At 39.6% G+C, this 27,008-nt stretch overlaps 2 protein-coding genes across 8 annotated transcripts in view; one reads left to right on the top strand and one right to left on the bottom strand.

Moving 5' to 3' along the window:
- Positions 1-12,770, bottom strand: part of LOC120955465 (prosaposin) — a 37,289-nt gene extending 24,519 nt beyond the window's left edge. For 5 of the 6 annotated variants that reach the window (XR_007452028.1, XR_007452029.1, XR_005751785.2 and 2 more), the window contains exons 1-2: positions 12,481-12,770; positions 5,169-5,280 (exon numbers count right to left, since the gene is read on the bottom strand). Coding sequence is in view for 2 of the 6 variants with exons in the window: in XM_049606506.1 (XP_049462463.1) it covers positions 5,169-5,280; positions 12,481-12,523 (155 nt within the window). In the remaining 4 variants the exon portion in view is untranslated. The remainder of the gene's footprint in view (positions 1-5,168; positions 5,281-12,480) is intronic. The other variant, XM_049606508.1, reaches the window with a different exon arrangement.
- Positions 12,771-17,056: 4,286 nt separating this feature from the next.
- Positions 17,057-26,397, top strand: LOC120961030 (early growth response protein 1). 2 transcript variants are annotated; one of them, XM_049606850.1, is made up of 5 exons: positions 17,057-17,170; positions 17,949-18,531; positions 18,654-19,117; positions 19,349-19,668; positions 25,899-26,397. In XM_049606850.1, the coding sequence occupies exons 2-5, from the start codon at positions 17,966-17,968 to the stop codon at positions 25,929-25,931; spliced, it is 1,383 nt and encodes a 460-aa protein (XP_049462807.1). In that variant the 5' UTR covers positions 17,057-17,170; positions 17,949-17,965; the 3' UTR covers positions 25,932-26,397. The 2 variants fall into 2 exon arrangements, with proteins under 2 accessions (XP_049462807.1, XP_049462808.1); XM_049606851.1 differs by having other exon boundaries at positions 17,085-17,244.
- Positions 26,398-27,008: the final 611 nt, after the last annotated feature.

Raw genomic sequence — 27,008 nt, 5'->3', positions numbered from 1 at the left:
ATCAAATATTAGCCGGCACCGCGAATAAATGAACTCTTTTTAACAGGCGTTTAAAGTTCATTTTGGTTTAACTGAGTTCATTTGTTGTTCATTCCTGTTAAAATAAACGACCGTCAAAACAGTTAACGACTGCTCGATATCGCATATAGGCAAACACGAGGAAAATCGAGCAGTATAATTAAACGACTGTTAATTTATATCGCATAAGCTCTTGACAGTCGTTCGTTTAACGACGGCATAGGACCATTCGTTAAAATTAACAAATGAACTCAATGCGTTCGCGATGCCAAATTCTAGCAATTTTTAACGACTCTGGTTAATTTTTAACGACTGTTAATTTTAAACCATTTCTTTCGCGATGCCAGCTATTGGTTGCCACGGCTATAATTGGTACACTTACCCTACCCCTATATTCCAAGCAACCATGCTACACGGGTAGCCAGCGACTTTGGAGGCTTATAACTTTTAAATGCGTTATAGAATATCGATGCAATATTCTGAAGATAATTTAATAAACTAATACAGTTTCAATAACTGTGCATAGATTGGTTCAACTCGCTACCGTTTTTAAGTTTTGCTGTTCAAAGTTGACAGGACTTTTTTGAAATAAAAGTTTAGGGCCACGGTGCTTTCTCAAGCTGAGAATACATTCTCAAGCACTCATTTAAGTTTCTCAAGCACTCAAAACTTGTTCTCAGACGCGAGCCCGTGAGGCCGCGGGGCCATGAGGATTCTCAGCGCTCATTTTCTCAAGCTCTCATGAGTGCTTTTGAGGAATCCTCGTTCTCAGCGTTTGTCGAATCGGAACAAAATCGGTTTTGAGAATCTTTGAGAATCTTTGAGAAAGTTGACGATGCAGCGATCGGCTAACTGAAATATGGAGAATTGTGCTATTTGTTTATCGGAAATCACTTTGGAAAATGTATTCAATGTTTATAATTGAAAACGTTAAAAAAAATATGCGATTAAAAACTGTTTTTCTATTTAAAGCTCTAAATAAAGCTTGAGTGTCTATATCAGTTTCTCAGAGTGAGAAAAACTGACGACGGCCACGGGCTTGAGTCTGAGAACAAGTTTTGAGTGCTTGAGAAACTTAAATGAGTGCTTAAGAACGTTTTCTCAGCTTGAGAAAGCCCCGTGGCCCCGCGGCCTGACAGTCGTAAATTTTTCTCACTCTGAGAAACTGATATAGCCACTCAAGCTTTATTTGGAGATTTAAATCAAAAATTAGTTTTTGATCGCATATTGAAAAAAAAAATCAATTATAAACATTGAATACATTTTCGACAGCGATTGCCAAAAACGAATAGCACAATTGCTCAAATTTCTATTAGGCGATCGCTGTATCGTTAACTTTCTCAAAGATTCTCAAAGATTCTCAATCCAATTTTATGTCGATTCGACAAACATTGAGAAATTAGGTTTCTCAGGCCGCGGGGCCATGGGGATTCTCAGCGCTCATGTTCTCAAGCTCTCATGAGTGCTTTTGAGAAATCCTCGTTCTCAGCGTTTGTCGAATCGGAACAAAATCGGTTTTGAGAATCTTTGAGAATCTTTGAGAAAATTGACGATGCAGCGATCGGCTACCTGAAATATGAGCTATTGTGCTATTTGTTTTTCGGTAATCATTTTGGAAAATGTATTCAATGTTTATAATTGAAAAAAAAATATGCGATCAAAATCATATTTTCTATTTAAAGCTCCAACTAAAGCTTGAGTGGCAATATCAGTTTCTCAGAGTGAGAAAAACTGACGACGGCCACGGGCTCGCGTCTGAGAACAAGTTTTGAGTGCTTGAGAAATTGATATGAGTGCTTGAGAACGTTTTCTCAGTTTGAGAAAGCCCCGTGGCCCCGCGGCCTCAAAAGCACTCATGAGTGCTTGAGAAAATGAGCGTTGAGAAACCCCATGGCCGCAGTGGCCTAAGAGGCTCGCTAAATGAATCGAAATGCCAAAAAGGTTTTCGGTCAAAAGAGGGGGCCAGGCAAAAGCTTTACGTCAAAATAATTTCAGCTCCAAGCTGAAATCTCCTCCGAAATCTTTTTGGCAGGAGCTCGTAAACTCAAAATCACCGCATTGTAGATGTGAAAAGGAAAAAGAAGGGCATTATCACATCTAAACAATTGTGTTGTCACGCGCATAAGGCATGTGTCTGTGCTCCATCGGATACGATTATATTGCAAGGCCTGTCAAAATTTTATATGGGATTTGACAGATAACGTCGGACGTGCGATTTCGTCGTACGACGGAATCAATTTTTTTTTGATTTCGTCGGACGCCACATCCGATGTTATCTGTCAAACTAAATGTGTGGTGTTTTGTAGGAACAATCTCAACTTAATTTTTCATAATCGTTATATTATTAAAATCATCCAAATAATCGCAATATTATACGAAAAAGCGTTTGACAGCACGTGCGATAAAATCGCAAGCGACGAAGCACAGACACGGCCCTAACCTGGCAGTCAACCGCTCTATTCACATTAAAAGAGTATCTATATTCATTTGGTGAAATTTGTTCACAAGTTTTTGCTTGCTTCATATGACAGTGGTTTTGTATGCACGTTGGTACACACAACGCGGCTACACGATCCGAAAACTTTTTGACGTGAAGATTTCAGGTTTTTTAGCTTTTGCCTCATGTCGTGTAGCGAGGCCTTAAAATATATTTTTCCAGCACTTAACAAAATTTTGAGGTCTCGTAGTACAGTCGTCAACTCGTGCGACTTAACAACATGCCCGTCATGGGTTCAATCCCCAAATAGACCGCGCCGCCATATGTAGGACTGACTATCCTGCTATGGGGGGGAATCAATTAGTCACTGAAAGCCAAGCCCACAAGTGGGTACAGGCAGGCCTTGACCGACATCGGTTGTTGAGCCAAAGAAAAAAAAAAAACAAAACAAAACAAAATTTTCACAACAACTTTTGTAATTTAAAATTTGTTTTGGTCTGCATGAGCACAGTAACGATAATGGCAGTGGATTGGTCCAGTTCGCCGCAGCGAACAATCTGGTTGTAGGAAGTACCAAATTTGCGCGCAAGATAATCCACAAGATTACATTACAGCCTCGGCTCAACACGGACTCTAAAAGGGACAATACTGTCCAACAAGAATTCAAAGCCGCTTTAGACGAGTCTCTACTACCAGAAAACAGTTATGAAACTACGAGCGAGAGGTGGAACGCTCTAAAAACAAAAATAATAAAATGTGCAAGAAATTTACTCCCACCACGTCGTGGCAACACCAAATCTGGCTGGTTCGACGATGAATGCAGACAAGTGACCGAACGTAAGAATACTGCATACCGAGCAATGCAGCAACGGCATAGAACGCGGGCATGCGCAGAGGAATATTCACGGCTCAGACGCGAAGAGAAACGAGTTTATCGCTCCAAGAAGCATGCTTTGGAAGAGCAAAACATGCGGGAACTCGAGCAAACCAGAGAGGAGTACGGACCGACACGAAAGTTTTACCAAGCGATAGCAGGTCACCGAAACAACGTTGTACCTAAGGGAACCTGCTGTCGCAACAAGGATGGAGATCTGGTCAGTAACCAGCCAGAGGTCCTCTCGCGGTGGGCTCAGTACTTTGATGAATTACTCAACGACCAGTTTAACGAATAGCTAGAAGCGCCACTAGCAGATAGTGTCATGCTACTGCCACCTAGCATAGAAGAAACACGAAAGGCTATCCGTCGGCTGAAAAATAACAAGGCACCCGGAACCGACGGAATTGCAGCCGAACTGGTCAAGAATGGAGGTGCAAGACTAGAAAACGAGATTCATCAAATTGTTACTGAGGTGTGGGATAGCGAATCGATGCCTTGTGATTGGAATCTCGGCATCATCTACCCCATATACAAGAAGGGAGATAGGTTGGACTGCAACAACTACAGGGGTATTACGGTGTTGAATACCGCCTATAAAATATTCTCCCTGATCCTCCAGGATCGGCTTGTCCCGCACGTCGAAGAGATAGTAGGAAACTATTAAAGACGATTCCGAAACGGAACATCAACCACTGATCAGATCTTCACCATGCGGCAGATCTTGGAGAAGATGGCTGAATACAGAAACGACACATACCATCTCTTCATAGACTTCAAAGCCGCATACGGTAGCATAGGCAGGGTAAAACTGTACGACGCCATGAGCTCATTTGAAATCCCGGCCAAACTGATAAGGCTAGTTAGAATGACTATGACCAACGTCACATGCCAGGTGAGGGTGTATGGAAAACTCTCAGGACCTTTTGCTACCACCAAGGGTCTGCGCCAGGATGACGGGCTTGCCTGTCTCCTATTCAACTTGGCGCTAGAGAGGGCCATCCGCGACTCGACGGTGGAGACTACGGGAACCATCTTCTATAAGTCAACCCAGATCCTGGCATACGCTGATGATATAGACATCATTGGTCTGCGGCTATCCTATGTAGCAGAAGCCTACCAAGGGATCGAGCAGGCAGGCGGCAGAGAGCCTCAGATTGCAGATAAACGAGGCAAAGACCAAACTGATGGTGGCAACATCAGCGGGCCCACCAACAAATAATCAGAATCTACGTAGGCGTGACGTGCAGATAGGTGAACGCACTTTTGAAATCATCCCACAATTCACCTATCTTGAGACAAAGGTCAGCGGATAAACGGTGCTCCACTGCACGAGATTTGTATAAGAGATTAATAGGAGCTAATTTTTAGAAGCAGTATAAATAAATGCATTATACATTGATTGCTTTACGAATTTATGTTTATGTTATTTATGTTTTTGTTTCTGTACTCATTAATTGATGTAAATTTGCATCTTTTTCTGTTAATAATTTAGTCAAATTTAATTAACCTACAAATAGTCGCCAACATCGCCAAGCAATAAACATATTTTAACGGTCGATTAAAGTTTATATTGGTTTAACCGAGTTCCTGTTAAAATATATGATCTACAAAACAATTAACAACTGCTAGATATCTCATATAGACAAACACAAAGAAAAAATAGAACAATATAATATACGAATGTGAATTTGTATCACATACGCTCTTCACGATTGTCGTTAAAATTAACAAATTAACTCAATGTGTTCGCGATGTCAATATTGATCCATTTTTAAGGACTATGGTATTTTTTTTTTTTTTGGATGATGGCTATTACTTACACTACTGTATACTTACTCGATATTAGAACACCAGTAAGATGGCCCCCAAGTGCATTCCTTAGCACCTAACAAACTTTTGTTGCCGTTAATTGTTTGTTTTACGGGTGAAGATTGCACGGGATTTATTGCTAAGGAAGTGATCAAATGAGGCGACATGTAAAAAAAGAAGATAAAAATAGAACAATTTTAAATCAATACAAGTAATGTAAGCACAACTTAAATAAGGCGACTTAAATTGATATGCTTTGTTAACAAACCTTAAGAAAATTATGCGAATTCTTCATTGTGCATGGGCCTTTTTAGAGGTTCTCAGCCTATTCCCAATGAGACATTTTGCTTTATCTTCTCTACCGAACCTGCTTGCACTCATTCGTGAGCGTTGAAATATAGGGGCGAGTATGGGCTTCGAACGACGAAACCCGTTCACCGCGGTTGTCAAAAGGCGCTCACTTGGCGCTCAGTTTTAAAATAACGTACAGTATCGGACATTAAGATAGGACCCTTTTTTTTCAATGCACCGTGCACTTGTTTTGCCACGTTACTTGTGTTTGTGTGTGTGTATGTGTGTGTGTGTGTGTGTGTGTGTGTGTGTGTGTGTGTGTGTGTGTGTGTGTGTGTGTGTGTGTGTGTGTGTGTGTGTGTGTGTGTGTGTGTGTGTGTGTGTGTGCATGTGTGTGTGTGTGTAGTAGTAGAAAGAGAGTGTGCTTTTTAATGTGTATTAGCAAGTGCGCGGGTTTGTGTCTGAAAAACATAGCTTGCCATGATGTCATATTGCGTTGAAATTATTCTTATTATGTGTGTTATCATGTGAAACATTGTGCGTTTACACTTGGATAAAAACTAAAGTTTGCATCGACAGCAGCGCTTGTTCCTTGGACGACAACGCAGGTGTGCTGTTTCATGAATGTGAATGCGACACCGGTGCGAAATGGACACGCGCACAATAGCAATGAACTCGGCATTCCCTCACAGGTGTTTCTCCAGTGCACGCCATTGAAAGGCCTTCGTGCATCTCTGCGTTGCACGTTGTGTGCGAATGGTAAACTTTGTGCGTGCATTGAGCTGGCGCGCAGTTATTCTTTTCAATGGGCGTTTTGTTTCATGAGCGCGGCAGTATTCTTTTCTCGATTTTGAAAGGAAGACGCTTACTCGCGTACTCGTTGATAGTTTTATCGATGCGATGTTTTCGCTGCTCCAAAACGATGTAATTCATCGCGTATAGAAGTAGAACGCAGGCAGAGCACGGGATCAGCCGTGTCCAAGTTTTTAACCAGCGCGTTCTTGACGGTCCAAGCAAGCAATGTTAGTAACAATGGGTCGAGGTAAACGTTGTACCGATCATCAGTGCCATATGTAAAAGCGAATGGCAGCTGCTGGCATTAAGCGCAAAAGGATCGAGTTCGTAATGGAACGATCGCGCACTTTTGTGGCAAACGCGCTTCGGACAACCGAAACGTGCTTAGACAACTGAAACGCGCTTGGACAACCGAAACGCGCAAGTTAACCGGACGTCCTCAGAAGACCACGGCGAAAGAAGACCGTAACATTGTTAATATATCGAAAACACACTGATCGCGAGGGCGGTGGTCCTGCTTATCACACCAAAAACCTAACTCAAAACACAAAAAAACTACTTACAAATCTATCCGAAACGACCTACTTGTGAAACAAACACACACATCAATACACATTCAAACATACATCCACACACACATACACACACACACACACACACACATACACACACAAACACACATACACACACATACACACACACACAAACACAAGCACATACAAACCACACATAAACTTGGCCCAACGGGTGCATGGTGCGTTAAAAAACCAATGCCCTATCTTTCTGTCCGATACTGTACCATTGAGAGACCGTAAGAAGCGCGGGAAAGAATGAGTTGTTGTTTTCGAAGTAACGTTTTGAATAAATTTTGCTGTAAATGATTCAAGTGAATTGAACTTAGAGGTATGTAACATTTTGAAAAAATGTTGTGATCTATACCCAATAAAAAAAATATTTTATCAGTTTCGAAAATGTATATAAAACACAAGGTAAATGTACCTATAGTGGTGGTAGTACCAATAGTGGTGGTATTCCACTAAAATGCGTCTCATATGACAAATTAACAGTAGTTAAGTTATTTATGATAGTGTTGAATGTTCTCTAGCCTTTACAAAGGATTTAAAAGTAAAATGGGGCCGTTCCGTTTCTTAGAGACCGAAAAATCCATTATTTTGTAAAATGTGTCAACATTTTTCCAAAATCCTTAGGATTTCATAACGAAACTCATATCATTGTCAACGTTCTACATGACCAAATAACAACGCAAATTTTAGTTTTTTATAATTTTTATCAAATGATATTGTTTTATTCAAATTCATTGCCTTTTGGCCATATTTAAGTATTTGTAAGTTTTTTTTACGATAGTGCCATTATAGGTACACTGAACAGGCATGTTCCTATAGTGCTCCTTGTTCTAAATTCAATAAAAACAGGTAGTTTTAGATTTTTTTTCGACGACTTTTTTTACATGTCGTTCTGTTTACATTAAAATAAGCAACAGAAATGAGTTTTCTGTAAGTAATTTACCAAACAAAGGCAAAAATTCGCACATCAGGCTGAGTGAAAAATCTACTTCAAATCAAGCAAACTCTTCTGGGAGTGGGTTGGCGACACGTGTTATTCAGTACTTTAGTCAATATTTTCATCAACCAAATTCATACATTTTTTACGATCAAATTACGAAAGAAATCATTATTATGGCAGTAATCCTTGCTATTCACACGAAAACAGCTTCAAAACTAAGTTATATTGATATTATACACTAATGTTGAGGCATCGTTGTTTACCACCACTATCGGAACACAATACGACGACTACAGGAACTATACCACCATTATAGGTACAACGAAGCAATCACAAAAATATATTATTTTTTTTCGTAAAACTGATGTGTTTAGTGATGAGTCAAGTAGCACTGTGCCACCACGCACACACAGCACAGTAAAATGTGCGAGCACAATTGCACATTTTATAAAATTGTGGTGCCACACTTCGCACATTTGTTGTGTTCCGCACGATTTTTGTGCTCCGCACAGTTTGTGTGTTCCGCACAGTTTGTGTGCTCCGCACAGTTTGTGTGCTCCGCACAGTTTGTGTGCTCCGCACAGTTTGTGTGCTCCGCAAAGTTATTGTGTGCTCCGCACAGTTATTGTGTGCTCCGCACAGTTTGTGTGCTCCGCACAGTTATTGTGTGCTCCGCACAGTTTCTGTGCTCCGCACAGTTTGTGTGCTCCGCACAGTTATTGCATGCAACTGTGCGGATTGTACACAAACTGTGCGGAGCACACAATAACTGTGCGGAGCACACAATAACTTTGCGGAACACACAAACTGTGCGGAGCACACAAACTGTGCGGAGCACACAAACTGTGCGGAGCACACAATAACTGTGCGGAGCACAGAAACTGTGCAAGTGAATAAATCGAGGTTTTCATTGTTATTTTTGCAATCTAAAGTGTTAAAATGTTAATATGTATACTTAAAACATCATTTATTTGTAAAGTAAGATTAAATCGAATAAATTTCATCAAAATGAAACTTAAATGACTTTCATTAGACATTCAAAATCTGAAAGCCGCTCGTGTCGTCCTGCGGAGCACACAAACTGTGCACACTGTGTGGTAGCTGTGCGGAGCACAACAAGTGTGCAAAGTACACTAATTGTGCGATAACACAGTAACTGTGCGATAACACAGTAACTGTGCGGTCGCACAGTAGTTGTGTGCGTGCACAAAAACTGTGCAGGAACACAGCTACTGTGCGACCACACATTAAGTGTGCTACCACGCACACACAGCACAGTAGACTGTGCGTGGTACCACAGCACCACACAGTGAAAAGTGGTACTTGACTCATCACTAGATGTGTTTCGTGGTAAAAAAGGGTTGTGATTGCGAAGATAATACATATTACATTATATAATTCGAGCAGTACAATTAAACGACTGTTAATTTGTATCGCATACGCTCTTGACAGTCGTTTGTTTAACGACGGCATATGACCAGTCGTTAAAATTAACAAATTAACTCAATGCGTTCGCGATGCCAAATTCTAGCAATTTTAAACGACTATTAACCAGAGTTTTAACGACTGTTAATTTTAAACCATTTCTTTCGCGATGTGGGAGCGGAGCTGGCTCCCAAATTGTCTAGAGGCAATCGGAGACCGTAAAAAACATGATGAGAATATTTTATAGATCATCAACATATATTATTATACAACAAGCAAAACAACTGAAAAATTTATATAACTTTTGAAAGAAACGTAAGTTAAACTTAGAAATATACGTAAGCATCCCCCCCTCAAAATATGCGGTGTTGGAGTTACAACATATTTTCGATTGAACAAAATATTGATAGGATTTTTGAAATACTAATTTTCCTACGATATGTTTTAAAAAAATTTTATGAACCTATAAGTTAGTTTTCATTCATTCAAAAGATATACGCTTCTAATCATGAAAAACATCATTCTTCCATACAAAATATATGGACTACCCGGGTAGGCGGTAGTACGGTTACGTAGAGTTTTTTGGTTGTAGCGGAATTTGGGGCAAGTGTGCCATACGGGGCAAGAGTGCCACCAAGCATTTTTCCTTGAAAACTTTAGTTTAATGATCAATTTTATATACAGTTGGTTGCTTTCCAATGACTGGGTATACTGAGCCAAATTTCATATAGATCAATCGATATTTCCCATTGTTTTGAACTGATTTATGTTGAGTTTCAAAATTGAGCAGAATATTATAATTTTTTAATCCAATCAAATAAGCTCTCAAAAATCATGCGAACAATCAACCGAGAAAATATTTACACCACCGTATAGCTGAGAAAACGTGAAATTTTTTGTGGGGTTAGTTGAAAAAAACTTTCTTTTTGTCACTGAAAAATTCAATTTAAAAAAAGTTACATCTTTTGGGGCAAGTGTGCCATCTCTGTTTGGGGCAAGTGTGCCATCTCTGTTTGGGGCAAGTGTGCCACCATCTTTCATAGGCGCGAGCTGTCAAAAATGTAAACATTGTTGTAGCGTGGTGCGGAATGGTGCGCTATTGTGAGCGGATTCCACGCCAGAAAAACAGAACAGTAACAAACCATATTGTGGTACAGTTGGTGGTCAAAAAGGGTTCATTGGTGACTAAATACATGTAGGAATACATACACTAGTGGTACAAACGTAATAATTTCCAATTATCTAAGAAATACGGTTATTTTAACCAGGTGGCCGTCTTGCCCCATACGAGTGGCACTCTTGCCCCATAGCCCAAAAAACAACGTCTTTTTGGACCCTTTTTAAAACGCTTCAAAAACTGTTTTATTTGCACTTTTTTCAAGCGAAACTCATTTATAAGTGAGGAAATAGATGTAAAATGGTTATGAGATTTAAATCGGCTTTTGAAAAACACGTTTTAGTGAGTTATAACTTGAAATGCTTAAGGTGGCACACTTGCCCCAAGTTCCGCTACACAAGACTTAACTGTGCAGCAGTGATGGGTAAATACATTTTTTGTCGGAGTCGGATCGATCCGACTCCGGTACCCCTCGGAGTCGGACTCGGAGTTGCTCCGGACTTTTTAGCGGAGGGAGGGGGAGGGGAGGGGGTGCGCACGGAAAAACCTTTGGACTCATCGACTCCGAGTTCGGATCAATGACTATCCATTATCGTTAAGACAATTTTTGATGCGTTCATTGACTTGAAAGTATGTACGAATATGCATGAAAAGGTGTAACGATTTACACGAACTGATCCGGACTAATCCGGACTGTTCCGGACTGATCCGGACTGTTCCGGACTGATCCAGACTGATCCGGACTGATCCAGACTGATCCGGACTGATCCGGACTGATCCGGACTGATCCGGACTGATCCGGACTGATCCGGACTGATCCGGACTGATCCGGACTGATCCGGACTGATCCGGACTGATCCGGGCTGATCCGGACTGATCCGGACTGATCCGGATTGATCCGGAGTCAAATCCGGTTATGATTCGGGGTCGGAGTTGATCCATGACTCCACTCCGGATTACCCATCACTACTGTGCAGCAAGCCAATATTGACAATCTATCAATTTAATCTAGAACGCAATTACACATACATACACACATACAGTTTATACAGCTTGTTTTGAATGTTAATTGTCGAATGTTAGATATTAATTCTGATGATTTTTTTTCAAAATGATCAAAAATTCTTACTCTTAAAGCAATACGGCCGAAGCCGTTCTGTCTGAATAAAAAAAAATTCTTACTCTCATTTTGTTGATTCATATGTTATTTCAATGTATGAAAAGAAATATAGCGTTCAATTGTGAAGCAGTTCAATTATTTTGTATTCATGTGATCTGAATTCTGGTTCATTTAGCACACCTCTAATACTCTTACCGAATGAGTAGCAATTTTGCATTGGGCACAACAAAACAAAACAAAAGTTTCGTAAGAAGCACAAGGTATGTTTCGCTTTCATTATGATCTATCCCTCACATACATCAGGAAATCAAAATTTGTTTGCTGTCACGCCGGTGAATTACGACGTAATTCAATAATTCTTGGGTGACTTACACCAAGAAACCCACTCCAGTTGGTATAAAGAAGTGAAAAAAAGGTTTTATGCTAATAGACTGGAACGCCATTTACCAAAGTACGTTAAGAATTCAAGGAATAATTATTTTTGAGTCCTGAAACTCATACACGTGAACCTATTTAATTATTGTCATCTTTCTCATGCCACAAAAATATTCCCGCGAAACTAATTAGCCATTTTACTTGACGATTAGACTCAGCATGATCTCGTAACACTTACTTAAACCTAGTTGAAACCGATTCTTAGTCCAATCTGATCTCAAAAACATAAAATTATGATATTTTTATTCGTGCATTTTTTTAGAAGTAAAAAACAATCTTAACACCAACCAATTAAAGCTAATATGCATTAGAATGGCATAAAAGACGATTTGCATTTAAAGTGTTTGATTTTTTCTAGGTAAAATCAATAATATGCTCAATTGCTCTTTGTTCCCTTTGTTTGCTAGTCCATCCATTTTTTTTCTTTGTCTTGCTTATCGCGCTAACAACAGATAGATAATGACCAACGATTCTCATAGGCGCTTACCCGAGTGAAAGGACAACAGAATTTGTTAAGGTACGAATATTTGGAAGACATTTTTCCATAATCCATAAGTTAACGGGTCGGTATATATAAACGATAATACAAATTATCAGTCTGTTGAACTATGTTAAATTATAAAAATACTCACCCAGCATAACAAGGCAAACAAGCCCCAGCAAACGAGACTTCATTATCACCGATAACGCCAAATACAATTTCCAAAGACGCAAATAATGAACCAACCAATTAAAAAAAATGAACTAAGACACGGCTACACCGTGCTAACGAAGAGAATATGTTGAAATTTTCTTAAATACGAATTTAATCATACACAGGACCAATTTAATTATCACTTTGAGAGCAATTCACACAACTTCCTAAATTACGTCTCGTTTCAGTAGTTGCACATGCACTTTTGGTACCAAGTTCGATGTTTTATTGGGAAGCAGCTTGCAAGATAGTTAAAACCATGTAGCATCAAAAACATCCTTCCTCACGGTCGTGTTCAAAGCATTATAAAATACAGGTGAGCTTATACCCATTGCAAAATGTAATCGTTCAAATAGACATAAAGCGAAAACATCGCGCGCGACGAAATATAGCTCAAAATTTCAATCGGTGTAGAACAAAGTAGCTCTTTTGATTCATTCAACCTACTTGTTTTTTATTTTAAAACACACAAAAATAGGTAAAAATGTGTTCAAATCTATTTTTTACGTTTGGCATTAATCTGGCTTGTAAACAAAGTAGATAATTCGATTATTTCAGATGAAGCAAAAATGTCGCGTGAGACGAGTAGTTCTGTTTGCAAAATTGAGCTACTTTTTGCCGTACGCGATGTTGTTGCTGTATGTCTATTTGGACGATAACCGCGCGCGACGACGCCTCTCGCAACAAAAAGTAGCTCAATTTTGCAAACAGAGCTACTTGTCTTGCGCAGCATTTCTGCTTCACCCGAAATAATTTAATATACATGTTTGTTTACGAGCCAGATTAATGTCAAAGCCAAAAAATGATTTGAACACATTTGAACTAATTTTTGTGTTTTCAAACATAAGGCTGAAAATAGACGAACCGAGATCGTCGTGGTACCGAGAAATTCGCGCCTTATTCATAACAATTTTCAAACAGTTGGGCTGTCAAATCTTCCTCGCCTCCGATCACGCCTGCTGTTTCGAAGAGAAACCCAAATTTGGTATTCCTGAGATTTTCGCGGTAACGGGAACCGATTGTTTTTTTCTTTTTCTGGTGAATTTGTTTGAAAAAAATATGTAGAGAAACGAGTTTTGTATTTTATTTTGTATGAACTATGTGAAATAAATAATTTGATTCGCAAATCGATAAAAAAAACTATTTCTTCTTGGCAAATTCAATCGTCATCAGACCTCGGATGGTTCCATACACGATCCGCGATTATCTCGCCTATTTGTCAGATTTTATGACAGAATTGGCAGCTCATTCATACGCGATTTTCGCGGTATCGCGACAATCTCGGACCGCCTATTTCCAGCCCATAACAAGTTGGTTGACTATGTCAAATGAGCTACTTTGATCTACGCGGAGTGAAGTTTTGAGCTTTTTTTTTGTCGCGCACGACGTTGTATAGCTATCGTCGATTGTTTCGTCGCGAAACGCTGCGTTTCTGTGAGATTTTCACAAACTAGCGCAAAAAGCTTGCAGAAAATTCGTCGCGGTATTAAAGTTGGTCGTCTAGAAGCAATGTAACGCGACAACGTCACGCGCGAAAAAAGTAGCTCAATTTTGCAAATAGATCTACAGTCTGTTCCCAAGTTAGGTAACGTTCAGAACCTCGCCGCATGCGATTTTGCCGCAAGCTTTTGTTTGGGATTTGACGTTAATGACAGCACTTGCGAATTTGCCGCATGCCTCGATGCGGCAAAATCAAAATCATTTGATATTGTCGCATCGCCGAATGCGATTTTATTTCAGATGTCAAATTTCTAAAATTGTATCAAATAATGATTATCTTTATAAAGAAACAACAAAATATCATTATAATACCTTGAAAAGCTACAAAATTTAGAAAACTCTTTTCTTGCCGTATAAAAGTACTAAATTAAATCAAAATTTCCGAGTAATCAATAGTAGTTTACTCACAAAACGTGAAATTCGACTTACGCGAAAATCCGAGTTACGCGAATGTCTCCGGGACGCATTATTCGCGTAACTCGAGGAAAGACTGTATTCAATTTGTTTACCGGCCAGATTAATTCTAAACTCAAAAAAACAAAATTTTGAACACAGTTTAACTTATTTATCTATATTTTTAAACAAAATTACTAGTAGGTTGACCGGGTAAATTTAGCTGTTTTGATCTACAAGAAGAGATATCTTGCATCGTGAATTAGCAACAAAATTGAGAGCTACTTTTTCACGCGAGAGGTTGTCGCTCTATGTCTATTAGAACGATAAGTTTTGTGTAGAAACAAGGTGATTGAAAAACCATCGCCGTATGCACGGTCAAACCCAAATAGTCAGCTCGTACTTCAAAGCTGATTTGGGGCTGATTAATGACAAATCGTTCCGATGTCGTACTCTAAAAAACAGTTATTTATAAAAATAACCCCGTTTTTTATTGACTACATGTTTTTCCGATGAGAATATTTGAAATTTGCCTTGAATTATCGTGTCTTTTGTTGTGACAATTTGCTGTTTTAACCGCTTTTTCAAATATCCTCCTCATAACCGTATTAACCTTCATTTCTATAACCACCTACCCGGGTATGTTTTGCTTATTCTTTTTATGATAACTTTTTATTGGATTATCGAATCGATGCAAAAAAATTAGAATGCCTAGAGAAACATGTTTTACAAAAGTGGTAAAAAATTCAGAATTTTTCAATTTTTTAAAATGTGCTTTAAAAAATAAAATCAACTTTTACACCTTACTTCTATAACCACCTACCCGGGTAGGTAACACATACAATAAAGGATTTTGGTTTCGATTAGTCGCTAATTTTGTAATGATATGTATAGCAATGCATGTAGTTATATTTATAGAATCTATTCAAAAAGTTTTCTAGCTCTTAATATTCTTCAAAAGTCACATAGATTGAAATGATTGCCCCGACGGTAAAAGTAAGGCTCAGCCCTCTACGTTACATTAGAGAAGCGTTACATCCCTTAAAATATTCCCAAGCAACATTTGTATTACAGTTTTGTCATCCAGGCGACCGACCAGTGTCCATTATTTGAACAAAAAATATTTTAAATTGCGATAAAAAAGTTAATTGCTTTAAGATGAATCGATTTCTACGAGATTTAATTTTTAAATAACAAGTTAATCAAAAGTTCAAGATTTTTCATTGTTGCATTATGATTTATGAAAAATAGTCTGAAAGAAGGAAGTTCATGAACATCCCAAAAGCTTTCAAATGGAGTAAAATTTCCTATGATTAGAAAATATAAAATATTAAAAATATTTATAAATAAATTGTATATATGAAATATAATTATTACCTATTCAATCTATTGTTCCGGCCATTTTGAATAAACATTACTTTAGGTGCGAGGGCTCTTTTTCAAAGTTAGGTTAATGAAGTTATTAAATATTTGTTTGTATTTCATTATCCTGCTTTATCAATAGCTGGGAAAATAAATAAATAATCATTTTTAAAAGTAACCCTTTCTTATTTATAATATTTTTATTAATTATAATACTTGAAGTTGTTACAACTCTGATTGCTGTTAAAAATGATGGCCTAATAGTAATACTATAATTTATTTATACTCATGAAGTATCAATGAGTTTTATCTTTATTAGCGATTGCCGTTCTTTTATATGATTGTTCAAAAATTGTTGCTTTTCTAATAATCATGTAAAAATAAGCAATAATATGATATGATAATCTATTAATTTGCTCATCCACGGCGGTTAAAACAGGCGTGCAAAAATGTTGCTTGGGTTTGTGATAAACAGGCGTTACGCGTAACGCTAGCGTAACGTAGAGGGCTGAGCCTTACTTTTACCCAAAGTGGGTATAGGGACTAGGTGGGCTTATAGGTTTGGCGGGAAGGCCATATTGGACGAACGAATGACAGGAGGGGATTCGATTGTGATACGTAGTTTTTCACCCACACTACGACACATCAACCAAAACAGCCATTGGAATTCACACGCATAAATCAACAAATGATCGAATCCCCTCCTGTCATTTCGTTTTCATTTTTCTACAGCACGGCTGTCAAATTGTTCGGGATAAGCCCATCGTATCAAATACAGGCGGTCCCCGAGATACACGGTACCTCTTATACGCGGATTCGGAGATACGTGGTTTTCTAAATTTGACAGTTCTTTGAACAAATTGTACTGATTTGACACATCAATTGTAAATTGCCAAATAATTTCCGTTTTGATCGAAAGTTAAAAACTATTTCAAAACGTTTAAAACTGTTATATTCCGTCAGAATCATATCAAATAATTTATAAAGTGACTAAAACCGCCCCCTACTTTCAAAATTACACGAAAGTTGTTGATATTTTGGCTAAAAATCACGAGATTCGACTTACGCGGAAATTCGAGATACGCGGTATTTTGCAGCCGTTTTTGGTCCCCATTTACCGTGTATCTCGGGGACCGCCTGTACTCACTTTTAGTTTCCCCCTCATGTTTTTGCGTCGTGTAGTGAGGCCTTAACAATTCACCATCTAAATAAACACACCTTGCTATGATTTCGACAAATGTCAATGTGCTCTGAACAATTGTATCTCGTCAAATTTACATACCTTGATCCTACCCACGTAAGACATAGATTCATGACCGTGGTTAAGTGCAGTGACTTTTAGTTGGTAATTCGAAGCTTCTATGATTGAAATTGTAAGAAAATATTTTGTTACGTTTCGCTTTTCTGAATATTTGCTTATTATGTCCCTGATGGAAACATTATACGAGTAAATACATGTTGAGTTATCTAATATAATATTTTTATGATGGATTAAGGCAGATTAATGCAATGAGCGATCCCAAGCGACAAAATCAACATACTTTCTCACTCTCTCAAGCTTACCAATCTCTTGGGTAGAACGAAAAAGCATGTCGATTTTGTAGTTGGGATGGTGGCAGGGAATTTAGTTTTTGCTGTATGTTCGTGACTCGAAAAAAGGCTGATCCCTGATTAATTTGAGCTTCAACCAACTTCGATCCTTCCTATGCCATCTTTGTGTATCTGTTAAATTGATTAAGAACGTCGAATGTTTGAAGCATGGATTATAATTTAGGAGTGTCAAGTATTTTAACATAACATATTACAGCCAAGAATGTCGCAGGACACTCCAATAATCCTTCATATTTTTAACAATTCATGATATATAACACAACGAAATTACCATTCCAGCTAATTCGAACTATGCTTTCGAATATAAAATGGACATTCGTGAAGCGTTTTTTATTTCATCGATTTTGATTCTATAAAAATCAAATGTTACAGATATATTACAAACAGAAGCACCTCCTTACTTTATCTTGGATTTATATTTTTATCACGCTTAAATATTCATATGTTATACCGTAGTCGTACTTAATGATCGATAACTGTACTAGGTATACCTATTTAATTTCTCGTCACTCTCAATTTTGGAACGTTATTTTTTCACAGTATGCATCGCTGACAAGATGACTCCCGCACAAAAAAATGCCTATCTCGAAGCTCATATGGCCGTACAACAGCAGATGGCTCAAGCTGCATTGCAGCTTCAACATCAGCATCACCAACAACAACTGCAACAGCAGCATCTCCAGCAACAACATAGCCTTAGCTATAATCGAGCTGCAAAGAAAACCAAAATCAGCCACGACCCTCATCAACTTCTACAGCAAGGATCGCATCAATCACAGCAGCATCAGCATCAACCGGGGAGTTCGCCCTCTGCCCATCCGAATCCGACTGTCAGCCATTACATAAACACGATAAAGGTGCCGCAAATTAACGCCGGTACGCACGCAAGTGCTTCCAATGCGGTCATTAACACTGCTGCTCCTGCTGGAACGGTTACCAGCACCACCACTGCCACTAGTTCCGCAAGAATTACTTCTACAGGAAGTACTAGCGGAAACAGTATTGGCCGTGACGGTGGCGGTTGTAGCAGTGGTAGCAGTGGAAGCAGCACCTTCACCGTGCCTGATGACGTCGGGATGGGATTTGAAGGTGGAGTACGCGTTCTTCAAAGTTTAGGGAATTGGTACATCGTGTTGTCCGATACTGCTAGATTACATCTAACCTCGTCCTCTCTTTCATTTTCGTTTACCACGACTTGCAATTTGCTCGTTATCCTGTTTGTCGAACGCTAATTGTACGGCCCAGGTCACCGGAGATTCCACCCAACATACCGCGACCGAACCTGATACCATTCACGGAACCGTATGCCGAGGGTGGTTCTATGCACCCGGCAACGCGACTAAAGGCCTTGCAGCAAGTGCACCAGTCATCAGCTGCTGCTGTTGCAGCTGCAACAGTCGCTACTTCTAGCGCCTTACGTTCAAAAGCGTCTTCAGTGAAAAGCAAGGCATCCGGGACGACAGCGGACCCTACTGCCTCGTCTAAACCGGTATTCGAGTGCTCCGTGTGTGGAAAAGGGTTAGCACGCAAGGATAAATTGACCATCCACATGCGCATACATACCGGCGAAAAGCCGTACGTCTGCGAAGTGTGCGATCGAGCGTTTGCGCGCCGTGACAAACTGGTGATACACATGAATAAGTTCAAACACATAACCCCAACGAATATAGCTCCACTCGGCAAGCGTCAGAATCGTTCATTCACGATAGGTTTGAATCCAGAATAATTTACTTTTAGCAGGGAAAAAAGAAATTATGGCATGAAAAAGTTGGAGATCCTCGTTCATCACTACTTTCAATTTGATTCGAAGATCGTTTTTAGTGTTTAAACATGTCAGGCTCCTATTTTTTCCTGTCTCAGACAACCTTCACATAAAATCGACGACATCTTACTATTCTTATTTATTCAACTCTACATTCCATTTCTGGCTTTAATTTTAGTGGAAAAGGATGAGTTTAAAGGAGAAGACAATACATCACCAATGCAGACCAACCATCAGACAGTAGTGACGACCGTCGTAAACAATATTGCAATTCAAAATCAACATCAACAACAGAACCAGTCGAATAATCAGCTGTCTCAACAACAACAACTAGTTCCTTCTAGCCTGCATGTGCAACCCACTGCATCCGACGAATCACAATTGGGAAGTATCGGTTTTGATCAGTCACACCATTCGTTGTCGTGGCCGTGTGAACTATGCGGCCGAATGTTTGGTTCCCGAGAAGAATGGACTGTGCACGCTAAAAGCCATCTAGAGGTAACCGTCTAGGAAATAAACTACTATTTGACTGTTTCGTAAGTGTAGGAATATTTGTCTCAAGCTTTTAATTCCAACAAGTCTACCAAAATGTATTCCATGACATATATTCCATGTTTATTGCTCAGGTTTTGTTGTTGTACGCTACGTGAAACCAATTTGTTTCATGTTAATTGATAGCAGGAACATTCTGAAACACATTTCGAAACAAAAATGGAACACATTCTCAGCCCTTTCGTGGTCCCTAGGAAACTTTCCTGTATGTCGATGGCGGTTTAGAAATCGCCGCTAGTCTTTTACTGGGGAAACAATACTCCTTGCGAACAACTATACTCTATCCTCAGCGTTGACGAAAATCAGCGCCGGGCTTAACGTGTTAGTAATAGGCGGTTGAAAATTTCCATTTTTTATGTAGTTTCATTTATAGTTTATTTGCACACCTAATTGCTTTCACAAAAATCTAACAAGTTTACACTGCGGCTAGTTCCTATTACCGCGCCTTAGATTTTCGTGTGTTTGCTATACAAGCGGTCCCCGAGATACACGGTTAATGGGGACCGAAAACGGCCGCAAAATACTGCGTATCTCGAACTTTCGTGTGTGTCGAATTTCGTGATTTCCAGCCAAAATATCACTAATTTTCGTATAATTTTGCAAGTAGGGGTGGTTTTAGCCACTTGACACATTAGCCGGCATCGCGAATAAATGAACACATTTTAACAGTCGTTTAAAGTTTATTTTGGTTCAACTGAGTTAATTTGTTGTTCATTCCTGTTAAAATAAACGACTGTCAAAACAGTTAACGACTGCTCGATATCGCATATAGGCAAACACGGGGAAAAAAATCGAGCAGTATAATTAAACGACTGTTAATTTGCATCGCATACGCTCTTGACAGTCGTTTGTTTAACGACGGCATAGGATCAGTCGTTAAAATTAACAAATGAACTCAATGCGATCGCTATGCCAAATTCTAGCAATTTTTAACGACTCTGGTTAATTTTTAATGACTGTTAATTTTAAACCATTTCTTTCGCGATGCCAGCTATTAACTGCCACGCTCCCGCGCAGTGTTTTGAGTGAGCACGTAGCGCATAGTGAGAGAACGATGAGTGCAAAAGCGATAAGAGCATGAGATTCAGATTTAAAGCTGGAGAGACCAGACCCGTCAGGCGCACACTGTGGCTGACGGGTTTGGTCTCTCCAGCTTAATTATTATTGTATAGTAGCTGATTTACCCGGTTTCACTTGGGTTAACATCAATGACTCATTATAATTGAAAAAAAAAAAATAGAAGAATATTCCATTCAGGTAGTGCTACAACTATTACAACGATTTTATCCCAAAGCTTCTTATCTGGCATAATAACCGTAGGTAGTTAAGATCTATCAGAGCAATCATTCAGGGGATCAGAGTCTTGAGTATCAGGGACTCAATCCCTGCAAGAGTTGAGCACATGCCAGGCATTAGCTGGCATCGCGAAAGAAATGGTTTAAAATTAACAGTCGTTAAAAATTAACCAGAGTCGTTAAAAATTGCTAGAATTTGGCATAGTGATTGCATTGAGTTCATTTGCTAATTTTAACGACTGGTCCTATGCCGTCGTTAAACAAACGACTGTCAAGAGCGTATGCGATGCAAATTAACAGTCGTTTAATTATACTGCTCGATTTTTTTCCCCGTGTTTGCCTATATGCGATATCGAGCAGTCGTTAACTGTTTTGACGGTCGTTTATTTTAACAGGAATAACAACAAATGAACTCGGTTAAACCAAAATGAACTTTAAACGACTGTTAAAATGTGTTCATTTATTCGCGATGCCGGCTATTGTTCGTTAACTGGAGCTTGTTTACCTCTCAGTTAGCGGTAATCTATTGTATTTACATCAAATTTTCACTGTAAGGGCCGTGGCAACTCTTTTGGCGTGTACTTTTTTCGGAAAGCTTGTCCAATTTCTATATGGGATTTGCCAGATAACGTCGGACGTGCGATTTCGTCGAATCTTATCCGATAAAATCGCATCCGATCAGCGTTGCCAACGCCCTAAGCGATTCCGTCTTCTTTGGCACAACAACCGATATTAAGTTCCATGCACTTTTTGTGATAATTTTTTTCGATTCAACATGGTACTCGGATATTTTTACACCTTATAACGATACTTTTATGTTTTGAACATTTACACATTTAGTAAAACAAATTAAATAATAAATAATACAAAACACAACAAATTAAAACTTGTAACGGAGTATGGGTCTGGTGCACTAGCCGCACCGTAAACCCTACCGGGAGCCCTGCTCGATCGGTAGCCTGAAACACCACGCTGCGCAAATTGGAGCAGATTCCTGCTCAGGAAATGGAGCAAAATCTGCGCTGGCTAGCGCAGATTTTGGCCCGTTCCCCGCGGGGGACTTCAGCGATTCCTGCGCAGGCCTGCGCAGGTTTAGCACCCTCTGTTGGCGACATGGACGAACTATTTTAGGCGGCGGAGCAAAAAAAACGGTCAAAAAATTTAAAATTATTGGCGCCCATTTTTAAGTCCACTTCTTCTCCCTCCTCCTTTCCCCTGCCTTGCCTTACTTGCGCTTCTGCCCGTGCCTTCCGCCGCCAGCTGGTTGGATGTTGCGGTGTATGCGTTGATTCATATATGTGCATTGCGGTTGTGTTTTGTTATTGGTGGGTGTTAGCATTTATTAAGTTGTGTGTGGCCTTGAGACGATGCGGGAGCAGCTGGGTTGGGATTCAAAGTGTTATCGGTGTATTGATGGTTTATTTTATTTCGTGCCGCTGCTCATGAGACCATTCGATGCCGATGCCAATCGAGGGGGAAGCAGCCTATTTGAAACAAGCGTAGGAGAACGTCTAACATTAATCTAATATATATTTTTTATTTGAACATGTTTGATGCTTCAACGACCTTCTAAGTATCATGTAGCACAATGTATAGTGGCAATAAAATATATTTTTATAAATGTGCCGAAATCTGTCTCGCGTTTTCGGGTCTCGACACACACACGCACGCACACAGCGCGGGGAAAGTGACCGTTCACTATCATGTCGCGATCGGATGCGCTGCAAGAAAGCTGAACCAGCCGTTCTACCGACAAGGTAGCCGTACTCGCTCGTGCGGGTGGGGGGGGGGGGGAGCGTTGGTGGAGAATGCGTGCTCCCGTGCGCGCTTTCGTGGTTGCGTGCTGGCGTGCGCGCTTTTGTGGGTGCGTGCTCGCGTGCTCGCGTACGCGCATGTGTGCGTGCGTGCGTGTGTGTGTGCGTGAGTGCGTGCGTGTGTGTGTGCGTGCGTGCGTGCTGGCGTGCGCGCGTTCATGCATGTGTGCGTGCGTGTGGAAACCCCAAAACTATTTGATTCTGATGCGTACATTTTCATTCACTGCGGCTACAAAGTCCATGCATTTTTGACCTCGCTACTTGAGAGACAACACAACCATTGGATTGGCACCAACATCTTTGCGACCGGCTTTGCTGTTGGGGGTATTAAAAAGACACACGATCGAAGCAAACGTGCGTGTGATATGTAGCACATGTTTTTCAGCTAACGGACTTAAGTGGAAACAAAACTTGAATAGAATCCATACAAAAGAGAATTCTGGATTTGTTTATTACGGTGCGCGTATGGTACTGCACCTGTCCGTCCAGAATCTAGCGGCTTGATGGCTTGGAGTCGTTATCATGATGCCGATTGACCGGCACTGCCTTGGAATGGGTTCGGATCGGTAGGTTCATGTTTTGGTCGATTGCATTCCGTTGATATGTCGCGCCACAGCGGGACACCCGGCAGTAACAAAGTCATGACAAACTTTTCCCCGGGTGTGGACAGCTATGCTAAGTTTTTCTTCTTCTTATTATTATTATTGGCATAATAGCAAACCCGATCATGCCGGCCTTTTCAGGACTTGAGTACCACGTAGCCGGATAGTCAGCCCTTGCTACGGCGGAGGTTCATACGCGGTTAGAACCCACGACGGGCATGCTGTTAAGATGTGCGGAATGATGCGGCGGATCCCGCGACAAGGGCCCCCGGAAAGATGGTCGTTGGGGCCCCGTGGCGGGAGAACCATTTGCCTCTAACCGCCTAGGGCCCCCGATTCCTCTATTCCACTACCAAGAACACGTTCCTTTCTTTGACCGATGGATCATAACATTCCGGAAGAAAACACATTTGGTGACAGTTTTGCACACACACGCACACTCACACCTATGCGCAGACGGCTCAGCATATCTGTGTAATCCACACCATACGAAATCAAAAGCTTAGGGTAACAAAGTTATGCTTAATGCTTAACACGTTCAGTTCGATGGCAGGCCCCAGGGACTGCCAGTGAACTTTCCAGTGTGCCGGTTTCACAATCAGCTTAGAAATCAGAAAAAGCACGGACGACGGCTGACAGCGATTGGCCGTCTGAGGCACCAATACATCCAAACCTTCGACAGCGCGCTCAGGCGAGGGGTATAAGGCGGAGCCAGGGACGGATAGCTCGACGAGCTGCTTGACAAATTTGCCGTAGGAGAGAAAAAGATGGCATGATAAAATTCTCCGAACGCCATGATTTCTTCCGTCGCTTTGCACAGCGGATGGGTAGAATCACTTTTTTTAATTCCAAAAAAAAAATGTTATTAGTTAACCGTCATGTGTACAACCGCCTACCCGGGTAAGTTTCGCATCTATATTCCAAAATAACTTTGGATTTAAAAATCGTATCGACCTCAAATTTTAAAAATGCCTCAGAAAAGCTGTTTTCTACCCATGCGCAAAAAGTGAAAAATATCAAAAATGTTTAAATATTTTTTTAAATTATTTAAGTTTATATACCCTTCAGCCTACCCGGGTAGGCCATACATTTTGTATGGAACAATGATGTTTTTCGTGGTTAAAAGCGTATATCTTTTGAATTAATTGTTAGATTGAATGAAAACTGTCTTATAGGATAGTAATGTTGTATAACATATCATAATAAAATTAGAATTTTAAAAATCCTGTCAATATTTTTTTCAATCGAAAATATGCTGTACCTCCAACACCCCAACTGGCCTTACCGCATGTTTTAAGAGGATGCTTATGTCTTTTTATTTTCTTTCAAATGTTGTATTACAGTTGTGTGCAGTTAAATTTTATTGCTTGTTGTGTAACGATATATTGAAATGAACACTGAAATCACCTCTTTTAAAATTATACCAACCACTACAAGCAAACAAAATAGAATCGGCTGAAAGTTAACACACACATTCATACTTTTGTCATAATGTTACTGCCGAATAGGGATGGGTGTTTTGGAGCGCACCAATGGCTCCGAAGTCGGCTCTGCACCCACGGCTCCAGAGCCGGATACACACCAACAGCTCCGGAGCCGGCTCCGTACCAACAGCCCCGGAGCCGGCGATGAATCAATGGCTCCGGAGCCACTGGAGCCGAGTCAGCTTCGGAGCCATAGATGCGAAGCCGGCTTCGTTGTATTCCGGTTTTTCCGGTCGGAGCCGGTTTTTAATAAAACATGATGAGCATATTTTATAGATCGTCAACATATATTTTTATACAACAAGCAAAACAATTGAAAAATGTATATAGCTTTTGAAAAAAACGTAAGTAAAACTTAGAAAAAGACTAATCATCCACTTAAACATGCGGCCTGGCCAGTTATGGTGGTGTCTAACTCTAACTGTCTAACATATTTTTAACTGAAAAAAATCTTGATAGGATTTTTAAAATTCTAATTTTACTACGATATGTTATGAAACATTATTATGAACCATTAAGACAGTTTTCATTCAAATCTTACCAGAAATTCAAAAGATATACTCTTTTAACCAGGAAAAACATCATTGTTCCATACAAAATGTATGGCTTACCCGGGTAGGCGGTTGTACGATTACGTAAAGTTTTTTGGTCGTACACAAGACGGTTAAACAACATAAAAACTCATGTTTCGAGTCATATAATGGAATAATTCAATTGGTTAAGAGAATGTTTCAAACCGGTAGTGGAATCGTGTAAGCATTATGTGAAGGTTTGCAATCATATAATGTAGTTTTGCAACCGTATTGTGGAATTGCAAGCCTACTGTAGAGCGGCCGTCAGACTGTAGGTGCCTCAACACATTTTCGTTAATTTTATGTATTTATCATTTTTGTTAACTCTTCTCTACTAAAATGACGTAATCGTGGCTTATGAAAAATAATTTACATTCTATATCTTTAATCTTATGCTCTTTCCATTTAGTTTGAAACCAGTTCTCGCATGGCAAAGTATTGATAATACGGTAGATCATTATGCAACACTCTGGAGCACAGCTATGATGAAACACAACTTAAGGGCGATAAGCGCGATTCTATAATTTTTACTCAACATGCATTTTCCATGATATAAATTAAGTGATGACCAATTGGAAATTACGACCAGGATGTATGCGATAGCCATAACCAGGATGTTTTCTTCATTAAATTCCAAGTCATCGGCTCTGTCGCTATATAATAGCAATTGCAAATTGCTATTCAATCGTGAACCCACAACACATATCAATCGTAATCTAGCAGAAATGCTAGATGAATATTTCGCTACTTAAGGTCCGTTTAGTGATTGAGCGAACCAATACCTGTTTTTTTCATTATTCTATTATAATTCAAAATATATATTCACTCTAATTACATAGAAATGTATGGTAATAAACTTTAATTTGTTCTATAACAATAAAAAAAATCATTATGCGTTCATGGTGAAATAGGGATTTCAGTAGAGATTTTTAAAAACATATATTTTACAAAGATTTACGGTCGTTTTAGCAAATTTTGCTGATTTGACACAAGCAAAATAAATTCCACATTTTCCGGTAAAATTTTATATTTGATTCAAGAAGGTTTGTATAATAATAATTTGAAAAAGTTCGCTTTGTAAATATAATTAAAATTATTGGCTAAAACCTTTATTGACCAAGCAAAATTACACGAACATAACTGATATTTTGGCAGGAAACCGTGAAATTCGTCTTATACAGAAAACTCTCGAATTTTTTTTCTGCATAAGACGCTGTACGCTTTTTTGTTGCTGTTTTCGATCCCCATCAATAGTAGCGGAACTTGGGGCAAGTGTGCCACCTTAAGCATTTCAAGTTATAACTCACTAAAACGTGTTTTTCAAAAGCCGATTTAAATCTCATAACCATTTTACATCTATTTCCTCACTTATAAATGAGTTTCGCTTGAAAAAAGTGCAAATAAAACAGTTTTTGAAGCGTTTTAAAAAGGGTCCAAAAAGACGTTGTTTTTTGGGCTATGGGGCAAGAGTGCCACTCATATGGGGCAAGACGGCCACCTGGTTAAAATAACCGTATTT

This window comes from Anopheles coluzzii, chromosome X (genome assembly GCF_943734685.1).
Source record: "Anopheles coluzzii chromosome X, AcolN3, whole genome shotgun sequence".
In the NCBI taxonomy this organism is placed as follows: Eukaryota; Metazoa; Arthropoda; class Insecta; order Diptera; family Culicidae; genus Anopheles; species Anopheles coluzzii.
The sequence above is the reverse complement of the archived record's forward strand: the minus strand, read 5'-3'. Positions and strand labels throughout refer to the sequence as shown.

Bases quoted from the DNA above. Each gene is read 5' to 3' on its own strand.
- LOC120961030 (XM_049606850.1), top strand. From the start codon at position 17,966: ATGACTCCCGCACAAAAAAATGCCTATCTCGAAGCTCATATGGCCGTA. The intron at 19,118-19,348 runs GTTTGAATCCAG...CTTTAATTTTAG, and splicing joins GAATCGTTCATTCACGATAG to TGGAAAAGGATGAGTTTAAA. The intron at 19,669-25,898 runs GTAACCGTCTAG...CTTTCCATTTAG, and splicing joins ACGCTAAAAGCCATCTAGAG to TTTGAAACCAGTTCTCGCAT.